The sequence below is a fragment of the Xenopus tropicalis genome, chromosome 7, assembly GCF_000004195.4.
Source record: "Xenopus tropicalis strain Nigerian chromosome 7, UCB_Xtro_10.0, whole genome shotgun sequence".
Lineage (NCBI taxonomy): Eukaryota > Metazoa > Chordata > Amphibia > Anura > Pipidae > Xenopus > Xenopus tropicalis.
Genome location: NC_030683.2, coordinates 29,042,642 through 29,054,727, shown reverse-complemented (window position 1 = coordinate 29,054,727; position 12,086 = coordinate 29,042,642). Strand labels below are relative to the sequence as shown.

The window sequence follows — 12,086 nt, the reverse complement described above, 5'->3', positions numbered from 1 at the left end:
GCTAGGTACCAGGACCAAATAAAGCAGTCTTTGCTGCCAAGAAGCTTGGGAAATATATGTAAATCCTATACCTTAAACATTCTAAAAGAACAATCACACACATATCTATCTACTGTATATATATCTATCTATACACAGTAAATAAGATTACTGTTTGGTGTATTTTCCACCAGTATTAAAGGTGGTATACATGTAGCTCCATGGTAAATGCGTGGTTTTGCAGTAAGTATGTAAGAAAGATGTGTGAAAGTCATTGGGGATGGTGAGAAACCCTGGGAAAAGATTCCAGAGTGTGAGAGTTACCCTGGAAGGTGCGAGCCCTGAAGCAGGGACAAATCATAACCTACCATAGCTAATTCCCCCAAAAATTACAGACAGTCAGCATGTTACTATTATATATATATATATATATATATATATATATATATATATATATATATATATTCACACACACACACACACACATCTCTATAAGAAATGATAGCAGTGTTTCTGTGGAAGATAAAGTAGACTTTATTGAAGATGTAGGTACAAGTCCAACACATTTAGTAGTGTCATTGCTGTCTGGATCAACATGTTTGAGAAACCCGCTCATTACCATTAGAAGATGTGGTTCGGACTTGGGCACAACAGGGGATTGGAGCTATAACCCACAGTCATGCATTATAAGAACAGGGCCTGATTTGCCACCTTTGTTCTTCAGCTGCTACAGGAGAAACTTAAAAAAATCACATGGAAATCTGCCATCATTTGGTATTAGAAAAGCCTGGAAGCAGTGGCATCCTGTGTCAAGTAAGAATATTAAAGGGAAAGAATGCCACTCCCCTTTTGACACAAGCTGATTCATTGGAAAAGTATGTAGAAAACACTTCCTGAAATAACATGATAGCAAGGAGAGGGGCTTCAGGTAAAGTAACAATGCAAAGGAGGGGCTGCCAGCCTACTGGGAGGGGCTTGAATGGTCCCTGTGAGTCAGGGGCAGACTATCAGGTTTCCTTTCAATCTGAGGAATCAAGTAAGTCTGCATACCAAAAAATCATATACAGGTATGAAGCCTTTTACCCAGAATTCTTGGGACCCGGTGTTTTCTAGATAAGGAATTTGGATTGTCAAACTTTACGACATGATTTAAAATTATTCAAACTTTAATTAAACCCAATAGGATTGTTTTGCCTCCAATAAGGATTAATTATATCTTAGTTGGGATCAAGTACAAGGTACTATAGCAGATGACCTTCCTGTAATTCTGAGCTTTCTCATAACGGATTTCTGGATAATGGATCCCAGCTCTGTATTTATGTTTTTTGGCAGATCAAATAGCGTTTCTACATAAATCCAACTGAAGGAGCTCATGCCATAAAGTAACAGTATTTTTCCCTTTAAATGACACATTTCACTAGAATCATATCACATCCTATAGTATTTGCAGAAGACAAATGTATAAGCCTCAGTGTAGATTAAGGCAGTCCCTGGGCATTCTGGAAGTTGTAGTTCAGTAGCAGGTAGGTTGGAAACCAGTACATACAAACGTGTAACAAGTTAACATAAAAGAGAGTTTGGCTCTAGGACATGCAAACGCCCATGAAGCACACAATGTACAACTGAGCCTTCTGTTTATCCAGTTGTAAATATTATCATAACCTTATAGGGGAATATTTTTCAGAGGGTGAAAAGGCAACTTTTCTTGTATTAGTTTAGTGAGACTCTAACAGTAAGCAGGACTAGACTAGAAACAGCTAACTAGGAATGGGGCTTGTGTCTGAAATAATAATTACACAAACAATTCTTCCATAAAGTTACCCTCATATCAAGGTTCTGAAGTGGCCCCACAGGCTGCAGAGGGGTCTGGCAGAGCAGCGGACATGCCTGCAGTCAGCATGGCCAAAATAATGTTCTCTAATATACCCAACATCTAATATAAAAACACATTTGTAGTTAACAGTCTCCTTTAACTCAGCACTCATTTTATAAAATTGTGACCTACAACACAAATATATCTTCAATTATGGTTTCATATTACGCAATGCCATAAATACCACAATTTTGGTTATAACAATGGAATGATACCAGTCGGGTTGAAAGAAGACATGGAGCCTGCTCCCACTGTCGATTAAATTGGGATACCTAAATCAAACTTGGCCCCCAACACCACCAGACAGGATATATCTAAGGCCTTGCCGAAATCTGAGACTCATCACGGTCTGTTCCTGGCAGCTAAAAAAGCTGCTACATTTTTCACAATTGTGCACCTTCTGCAAGAAAGTAAACTCCTACAGTCTGTAAGTAAGAAGTAATTGGTAAATACTGAAGTAGTCAAACACACACAGCCACATACACCAGTGATCTTTCTGCCCTATCTCAAGCAACCCAACGTTTCCTAATTTATTAAAATCAAGCACAGTGCTTTTTAATTAAATAAAATAAAAGCCAGCTGATGGTATCCTTTGTGAACATGTTTAGTAAGAAATATATATTACTAGTTAAAAACAATAGCAGGTTTGCATCTAGGGTTGTCAAGTGGCCCCTGCAGGGCTGCTGGAAGCAGGTCTGTACTAGTAAAGAGTCGTTCCTTAGGTTCCAGCTACAGTGTGCAAGGGCACCATCTTGGCCTGTCTGGTATAGAAAGTTCTTCATAGCAAGGTACTGAAGAGCTACTTTCTTTTCACCATATATGAAGCAGTTTATTAAGTCGTAAAGCCCCCAAACATGTTTCCTGAGGAAGGCTCATGAATGATCCATAACATGTTGTGCTTGACAGTTTAATAAACTGCTTCAACTGAGCTAAGGAGAAAGTGGCTCTTTAGGTTCATGACTTGAAGGACTTTGGACGCAGGTTTGCTTTTGCTATACAACTGCTATTAGAAAGAACTTTCTCGTGATGGCTATGCCAACTGTTAAACCAGGAGATTTGTTGCCACTACTTTGTTTTGAAAAGTTGTGTATGCAGAAATATATACAGGATTGTACAATGATGAAGCCTTTGTGGACAATCAGAACACAGCACATGAGTGACTTTATCCTGACAAACACGCTTGCCCATAATGGGGGAGTCAACAGCGAGAATTTGGTTTGGTGAGGTGATCATTTCCTGGTGAATTGATTACATGGATAAATGAAAAGTTCTACTTTAGGAAGGAGACCTTGAGGAGGCTAAAGCATTTGGTATTAGATAATCATAAAGCATTTTCTAGGCCAGCCTTCAAATGTTCACCCAAAAGGAAAACATTTAAGGATTATGCTAGTCCCATGCCATCTTTAGGTCAGTGCATGCCTAATGTGTTCCGCAGCATGGTGATCCCATGGAAATAAATGCTACACAGCTTGGAGCTGACAAGTTTTCTAAACCACTGATGCCCCAGAGTGACACCAAGGCAGAGCTGCCCATCTGCAGGCTTAAAAGACATTGAACTATATAGGAGGACATTAGGGCTTCCCTCCTTGTAACGAAGCTATCTGCCTTTACACGGCCTGCACTTGATTAGCCCTGCGCTAACACAAGAACCTAAATTTGTATCCTAGAATAAACTGTAACTGAAGAGCTAGTGTTTAAAAGATACATATATATATATATTTGCCATTTAATAGATTACAAAAATGCCTGGCGGACAAAAGGAAACAAAAACAACATGGACATGCAATACTGTAAATGAGCTACTGACAGCATAGAAATGAATCTGGAAAAAAAATGTTGGGTGACCTTTCTGTCCTTTTTTTTTTAAAAAAAAGGTAGTTGGAAAGATTTATGTCTTTAAGCAGCAGCCTTGAATTTTGACATCACTTTTTCCATAGTTTTCTTTTTCTGTCCCGTGAATTTATTTATCGATCTGGTTCTATTTCTTCTTTGCGTTTACATTTTTGCAGACCCAATTCATTCCATCCTAAAAAAACAAGGAAACAGTTACTAATACACATCAAACTCTATAATGCCAAAGGTTCACTGCACAGCAAACTGACATTTCTATACGTACATTATGGATACAATCCAACTCATGAAGTACCGCTGCCAGGGCAGGGGCTCATGTATTCATGTAACAGTTTTGACGTTCTGCTCCATAAACAGAAAGAACTGCTGAGAACTTTTCTGAATCCCCCAGTTTGATCTTTGTTTAATGAAGCCCCGAGTGTAGGGGCACAAACACTTCCATATGGGCTAATTTAGCCTTGTCAATACCAACCCAATTAAATAATCTATCATTTCTTTTATTTTCATGGAACAGGGCGCAGGGAGCATGAACCCACTTAGCTGTGTCTCTTTGGACTCCATAGCAGTTATTTCCTTCTCTATAAAGAACACATGCTTATTTGTTATGGCTAAAAGCGCAGGCAGCACAAAGGGGATGGAAGAGCTCATTACTTGTCAAAGGGAGAGCAGAGCAAAATCGTTCTCCTTTCCATCTGCTGTTACTACTGATGTTCCACATGGAGTTTACAAAGATCAAGTACCATATGCACTGTTACACAACAAAACTATTTTTAAATGAATCAAGTCTTGTTCATGCTAAAACTGTGTACTGCCCCTTTAAATGCAATGAAAATTGAGTTATTAAACGATAGTGACACATGGGACATCCCCCCACTTGCTGACCCCCCTTGCAACTTGGTCAACTGACCCCCATGGCCACAAAACCTTTACAAGTATGGGATGTATTATAAAGAAAGCTTAGGAATACAGAACCAATATTGTGCATTAGGGGTATAATTATTAAAGACTGAGGTTGGGGAATGGTGTATAACGAGGCTGATGCAAGCTAATAAACGTTTTATGCGCTATATTTGCTTCGATCAGATGCTTTCTCTCCCCAGCAGAGATCTGTGGGATACCATGAAAGCAGTGGGCTTTGGATATTTTCTTGAGAATCTGAATGTTCAAGTTTCATTTGGTTTCTAAAATGGCTGGAGGCTGCACAGAATGCTGGGAATCAGGAAAATTACTGTAAATGTATCATTCAATCAATCGACACAAGGGAGGTTTCATTTTTTTCCCCTGACTTTCTTTTATTTCTGTAAAGATGCAGCACGTTGTACCTGGTAACTACGCTGCATAAATACAGGTTTATAGCAAAACAATCTTATTAGGTTTTTATTTAATGTCTATACCTTTTTAAAGCTACTAAAAAAAATATAGGGTCAAATTTATAAAAATGTGCGTTTAGAGCTTAATACATAAAAAAATCACCAAAATTCTATTCATTGATATGGGATTTTTAAAGGCGTATTTATCAAATAGATAAACAGAATTCTAACTTTCACCAATTGATAAATATGCTTCTAAAAATCCCATAGGAATGAAAAGAATTTGACGAATTCTTATATATAAAGCTCTAAACTCATATTTTGATAAATCTGCCCCTTAGTGTTCCATATTAGAGATAAAGAGATCCCTTATTCAGAAAAACAAAAGGTTTCAATCATTTTGGACAGTGCAGAGGCCGCCCCTGTCCCGCCCCCTCCCTCTTCCCCAGGATAGCACTTAAAGGAACAGTAACACCAAAAAATTGAAGTGTATAAAAATAACTACGATATTATGTACTGTTGCCCTGTGCTGGTACAGCTGGGGTGTTTTCCTTAAGAAAGACTACTATAGTATAGTTTATATAAACAAAGCTGCTGTGTAGCCATGGGGGCAGCCATTCAAAGGGAAAGGCACAGGCACGTAGCAGATAACAGATAAAGCCCCATTATATTCTACAGAGCTTATCTGTTATCTGCTATGTAACCTGTGCCTTTTCTCCTTTTTTCATGGTTGAATGGCTGCCCCCATGGCTACACAGCAGCTTATTTATATAAGCTATAGTACTGATACTTTAGCAAATACACAACTTTACCTGGATAGGTAACTTAAATACACTTTCATTTTTGGCGTTACTGTTCCTTTAAGTTCATCCTTTTAGCTCATACACTGGGAACAGGATGAGCAGAAAACTTTTGTGCCTAGACCCCAGTGCTCCGTATGTAACAAAGTTCAGATGCGGCTGGGCATCATGCCCCCCCTAAATTTATGCTGCCCTAGGCCCAGGTCTTTATGGCCTTTCCACAAATCTGGGCCTGATTCTGGATAATAGATCCCTTATTTCTATTAATATGCCTTTTTGCAATTATGAATAATGTTCCATCTGCCACACGGCTAGTCTAATTCCCAGAAAATGATACCTCTAACAGAATACCTGTCTCTTGTACCTGGTCCTGACCCATAAGCACAACAGCCGCAATTACAATCAATTCATTATCAATTACATGCACGTTTTCCTTTTTTAACGCTGCATTATGGTGAAATGAGGGACCTAGAGGAAATCTGTAATTGGTATCAAATACCGTTCTGCAATGAAGTCATCCCACTCTCTGTAGCTTGATATCTTCCTGAGCGTATCAGCAGCCATCATGCCAAACATGAGACACGGCCCTTCATTAATTTTGAATGTGGGTTCCTTGGCTGAAGCAGAAACGCTGAGGCAGCATAAAGCACTAAAGATCTGCTGACACCCAGTTCTATTAAATACACTTACTCCATAAGAGATATGTCTGCAAAACAATAAACGTGCAACCATCCCCTTGTTTATCCATCCATCACACAAACCTGCTGCTATCAGGCATCACAGGCTGCTGAGATGTGGGAAGGAGAGGGTACTACTTAGTTTCACACTTACAGAGCAGCCTCTCTACCCACACACAGCCCTGCTAAAGTATAAATGATGGAGAATGCAAGAACCCCATGCAGGCAATAAAGGAGCAAATTGTGACTGCTGGGAAATTGCACTGTATTTTTCGTAGGATTTTTCTTTCTTTCTTTAACTGACTAAATAACAATACAGGCAATAAAGTAAATGGGCGAAGGCTTTTTATTTGTATAAACGTGCCCTGCTTTGATTATTATACAGCATATCAGTAGTGGCGGCTGTCAAAACCTGTCGTTCCAAATCATTTGAAAATGAATGTTACTTCTAATAAATGCAAGTTGCTGGGCTGCACTATTGCATTAAGGGGTCGTTTTAGGGGTGCAAAAACTGACCACAACTGACCAGAATTGCAGAATGGCCACAGGCCTCCTACAGCTAGCCCCCTTAATTAAATCTTTAAGGGGGCACAAGTTGTTGAGGAGCCAACCAGGAGCCATGCTATACTAGATCTAGTGATCTCTAATGACCCAGAACGTATAGCAAATGTGCAAGTGGTTGAACCCCTGGGTAATAGTGACCATAATGTTATTTCATTTAATGTTTGGTGCAGGAAACAAATTTACACGGGGGCAATGAATTTTAGGAAGGCAAATTTTAGCTCCTTAAGGGCAGCGCTTCAGGGCATAGATTGGGGCATTATGTTTTCTGATAAAAACACAGAGCAGAAATGGTTGTCATTTAAAATGATATTAAATCATTACTGTTCTCAATTTATTCCATTAATAAGAAAAAGTAGAAGTGTTAAGAATCACCCTATGTGGCTTAACTCTGAGGTAAAGAAGTTAATAGGGAGAAAAAGGAAAGCTTTTAAGAAATATAAGTCAGAGGGGACAGTAGCTGCGTTTAATGATTATAAACACTATAACAAGTGTTGTAAAACAGCAATCCGGAAGGCAAAGATAGAAAATGAGGAGCGCATCGCGGCCGAGGCCAAGACTAACCCCAAAAAGTTTTTTAAGTATATTAATAGTAAAAAGATGCAGGTTGAGGGTGTGGCCCCATTGAGTTATAATAACAATATGGTTACAGCGGATACAGAAAAGGCAGATGTGCTTAACCAGTTCTTTTCTTCTGTGTATACAGTAGAGGAGCCAGTGGGCCAAGTCTCACCCAATAGCTGCACTGTTGCCTCAGCTCCAACTACACAGTGGTTGGCACAGGATATGGTGCTTAAAGGGTTACACACGATAAATGTAAACAAGGCACCTGGGCCAGATGGAATACACCCTCGGGTACTGAGAGAGCTAGGGGCAGAATTGCAGTGGCCCCTGTTTCTGATATTCTCAGACTCTCTTTCATCAGGTATGGTACCTAGTGATTGGAAGAAGGCGAATGTCATTCCCATATTTAAAAAGGGAGTAAGATCTCAGCCTGGCAATTATAGGCCTGTAAGTTTGACATCCGTGGTGGGCAAGTTATTTGAAGGCTTGTTAAGGGATCACATTCAAAATTATGTAGTGGAGAATGGCATTATGAGCAGTAATCAGCATGGCTTTATGAAGGACAGGTCATGTCAGACCAATTTAATTGCTTTTTATGATGAGGTAAGTAAGAAGCTGGACAGTGGGGATGCAGTAGATATCATCTATTTGGATTTTGCGAAAGCATTTGATACCGTTCCCCACAAACGACTGCTTTCTAAGCTAAGGTCTATTGGTCTTAGTGAAGCCGTTTGCACATGGATAGAAAACTGGCTACAGGATCGGGTACAGAGGGTGGTTGTTAATGGCACATTCTCTACTTGGAATAAGGTCCTCAGTGGGGTCCCTCAGGGTTCTGTACTGGGTCCACTTTTGTTTAATTTGTTCATAAATGACTTAGGGGAGGGTATTATGAGTAATGTATCAGTGTTTGCAGATGACACAAAACTCTGCAGACCAGTCAATTCTATCCAGGATGTGACATCCCTGCAGCAGGATCTTGACCAACTGGCAATCTGGGCAGCTAAGTGGCAGATGAGATTTAATGTGGATAAATGTAAGGTCATGCACCTGGGATGTAAAAACATGCAAGCCCCGTATACCCTTAATGGGACTGCACTAGGCAAATCCATAATGGAGAAGGACCTTGGAGTCCTTGTAGATAATAAACTTGGCTGTAGCAAGCAATGCCAGGCAGCAGCTGCAAGGGCAAACAAGGTTTTGAGCTGTATTAAAAGGGGTATAGATTCACGGGAGGAGGGGGTTATTCTTCCCCTTTACAGAGCGCTGGTAAGGCCCCATCTAGAATATGCTGTTCAGTTTTGGTCTCCAGTGCTCAAACGGGACATTACTGAGTTAGAGAGGGTCCAGAGAAGGGCAACTAAGCTGGTAAAGGGTATGGAAAGTTTCAGTTATGAAGAAAGACTGGCCAAGTTGGGTCTGTTTACACTGGAGAAGAGGCGCTTAAGAGGTGACATGATAACTATGTATAAATATATAAAGGGATCATATAATAACCTTTCTAATGTTTTATTTACCAGTAGGTCCTTCCAACGGACACGAGGGCACCCACTCCGTTTAGAAGAAGGGAGGTTCCATTTAAACATTCGGAAAGGATTTTTTACAGTGAGAGCTGTGAGGTTCTGGAATTCCCTCCCCGAATCAGTCGTGCTGGCTGATACATTATATAACTTTAAGAAGGGGCTGGATGGATTCTTAGCAAGTGAGGGAATACAGGGGTAGGGGAGATAGCTCTCAGTACAAGTGAGGGAATACAGGGGTATGGGAGATAGCTCTCAGTACAAGTGAGGGAATACAGGGGTAGGGGAGATAGCTCTCAGTACAAGTGAGGGAATACAGGGTTATGGGAGATAGCTCTTAGTACAAGTTGATCCAGGGACTGGTCCGATTGCCATCTTGGAGTCAGGAAGGAATTTTTTCCCCTCTGTGGCAAATTAGAGAGGCTTCAGATGGGGTTTTTTGCCTTCCTCTGGATCAACTAGTAGTTAGGCAGGTTATATATAGGCATTATGGTTGAACTTGATGGACGTATGTCTTTTTTCAACCCAACTTACTATGTTACTATGTTACTATGTTACTATGTAAATCAAGGTGGGCAGGGGGGGCACGTAGGTGGCCCTTTCCCACCCCCTACCTGTCCCCCGCCTTGTGTACCAGACATACAGTGGCTTGCAAAAGTATTCGGCCCCCTTGAACTTTTCCACATTTTGTCACATTACAGCCACAAACATGAATCAATTTTATTGGAATTCCACGTGAAAGACCAATACAAAGTGGTGTACACGTGAGAAGTGGAACGAAAATCATACATGATTCCAAACATTTTTTACAAATAAATAACTGCAAAGTGGGGTGTGCGTAATTATTCAGCCCCCTTTGGTCTGAGTGCAGTCAGTTGCCCATAGACATTGCCTGATGAGTGATAATGACTAAATAGAGTGCACCTGTGTGTAATCTAATGTCAGTACAAATACAGCTGCTCTGTGACGGCCTCAGAGGTTGTCTAAGAGAATATTGGGAGCAACAACACCATGAAGTCCAAACAACACACCAGACAGGTCAGGGATAAAGTTATTGAGAAATTTAAAGCAGGCTTAGGCTACAAAAAGATTTCCAAAGCCTTGAACATCCCACGGAGCACTGTTCAAGCGATCATTCAGAAATGGAAGGAGTATGGCACAACTGTAAACCTACCAAGACAAGGCCGTCCACCTAAACTCACAGGCCGAACAAGGAGAGCGCTGATCAGAAATGCAGCCAAGAGGCCCATGGTGACTCTGGACGAGCTGCAGAGATCTACAGCTCAGGTGGGGGAATCTGTCCATAGGACAACTATTAGTCGTGCACTGCACAAAGTTGGCCTTTATGGAAGAGTGGCAAGAAGAAAGCCATTGTTAACAGAAAACCATAAGAAGTCCCGTTTGCAGTTTGCCACAAGCCATGTGGGGGACACAGCAAACATGTGGAAGAAGGTGCTCTGGTCAGATGAGACCAAAATGGAACTTTTTGGCCAAAATGCAAAACGCTATGTGTGGCGGAAAACTAACACTGCACATCACTCTGAACACACCATCCCCACTGTCAAATATGGTGGTGGCAGCATCATGCTCTGGGGGTGCCTCTCTTCAGCAGGGACAGGGAAGCTGGTCAGAGTTGATGGGAAGATGGATGGAGCCAAATACAGGGCAATCTTGGAAGAAAACCTCTTGGAGTCTGCAAAAGACTTGAGACTGGGGCGGAGGTTCACCTTCCAGCAGGACAACGACCCTAAACATAAAGCCAGGGCAACAATGGAATGGTTTAAAACAAAACATATCCATGTGTTAGAATGGCCCAGTCAAAGTCCAGATCTAAATCCAATCGAGAATCTGTGGCAAGATCTGAAAACTGCTGTTCACAAACGCTGTCCATCTAATCTGACTGAGCTGGAGCTGTTTTGCAAAGAAGAATGGGCAAGGATTTCAGTCTGTAGATGTGCAAAGCTGGTAGAGACATACCCTAAAAGACTGGCAGCTGGAATTGCAGCAAAAGGTGGTTCTACAAAGTATTGACTCAGGGGGCTGAATAATTACGCACACCCCCCTTTGCAGTTATTTATTTGTAAAAAATGTTTGGAATCATGTATGATTTTCGTTCCACTTCTCACGTGTACACCACTTTGTATTGGTCTTTCACGTGGAATTCCAATAAAATTGATTCATGTTTGTGGCTGTAATGTGACAAAATGTGGAAAAGTTCAAGGGGGCCGAATACTTTTGCAAGCCACTGTAAGAGTCTGGTAAGGCTGTAATAACAGGGCTTGTAGCACCTCCTGACACTGTAATGTGCAGCATTCCCAGAGGCACACGTGCTTGTTACAAGGGCACATCTTATATTCCTTACTAGATAGTACTCTTGCCATGGCTGCCCATGAAGAATGACTTTATAGACTTAACCAGTAAAGTAGGTGTCACTCAAGCATGTTATTCTAAGACAACTTATAATTGGTGTTTATTTTTTATTATTGGTGGTTTTTGAATTATTTAGCTTTGTTTTCGTTCAGCAGCTCTACAGTTTGGAACTTCTGCAGCTCTCCAGTTGCTAGAATCCAGTATACCCTAGCAATCAGGCAGTGGTTTGAACAAGAGACTGGTATATGAATAGGAGAGGGCCTGAACAGATAGAGAATAAAAAGTAACAATACTGATACAATTGTAACCATGAGTCAGTTTTTTGGCCACTGGGGTCAGTGACCCCCATTTAAAAAGCTGGAAAGAATCAAAAGAGGAAACCAGATAACTCAAAAACTACAAAAAATGAAGGCTAACTGATAAGCTGCTAAGAATGGGTCATTCTATAACATAATAAAAGTTACTTTAAAAGTAAACTACCCCTTTCAGTTCGGGTACAGAGGAACAGGTGGGGTAATGCATTTAACAGTTTATTACTTGACTAGTAATCTATAGCAACCAATAGGCATGTAGCCTTTACT

General features: G+C 40.7%; 1 protein-coding gene across 1 annotated transcript in view; it reads right to left on the bottom strand.

The window, feature by feature from the left end:
* Nucleotides 1-489: 489 nt before the first annotated feature.
* arl3 (ADP ribosylation factor like GTPase 3) overlaps nucleotides 490-12,086 on the bottom strand; it is a 33,140-nt gene continuing 21,543 nt past the window's right edge. The window contains exon 6 of the mRNA XM_002938725.5: nucleotides 490-3,878. Coding sequence (XP_002938771.2) covers nucleotides 3,831-3,878 — 48 coding nt within the window. The 3' untranslated portion in view covers nucleotides 490-3,830. The remainder of the gene's footprint in view (nucleotides 3,879-12,086) is intronic.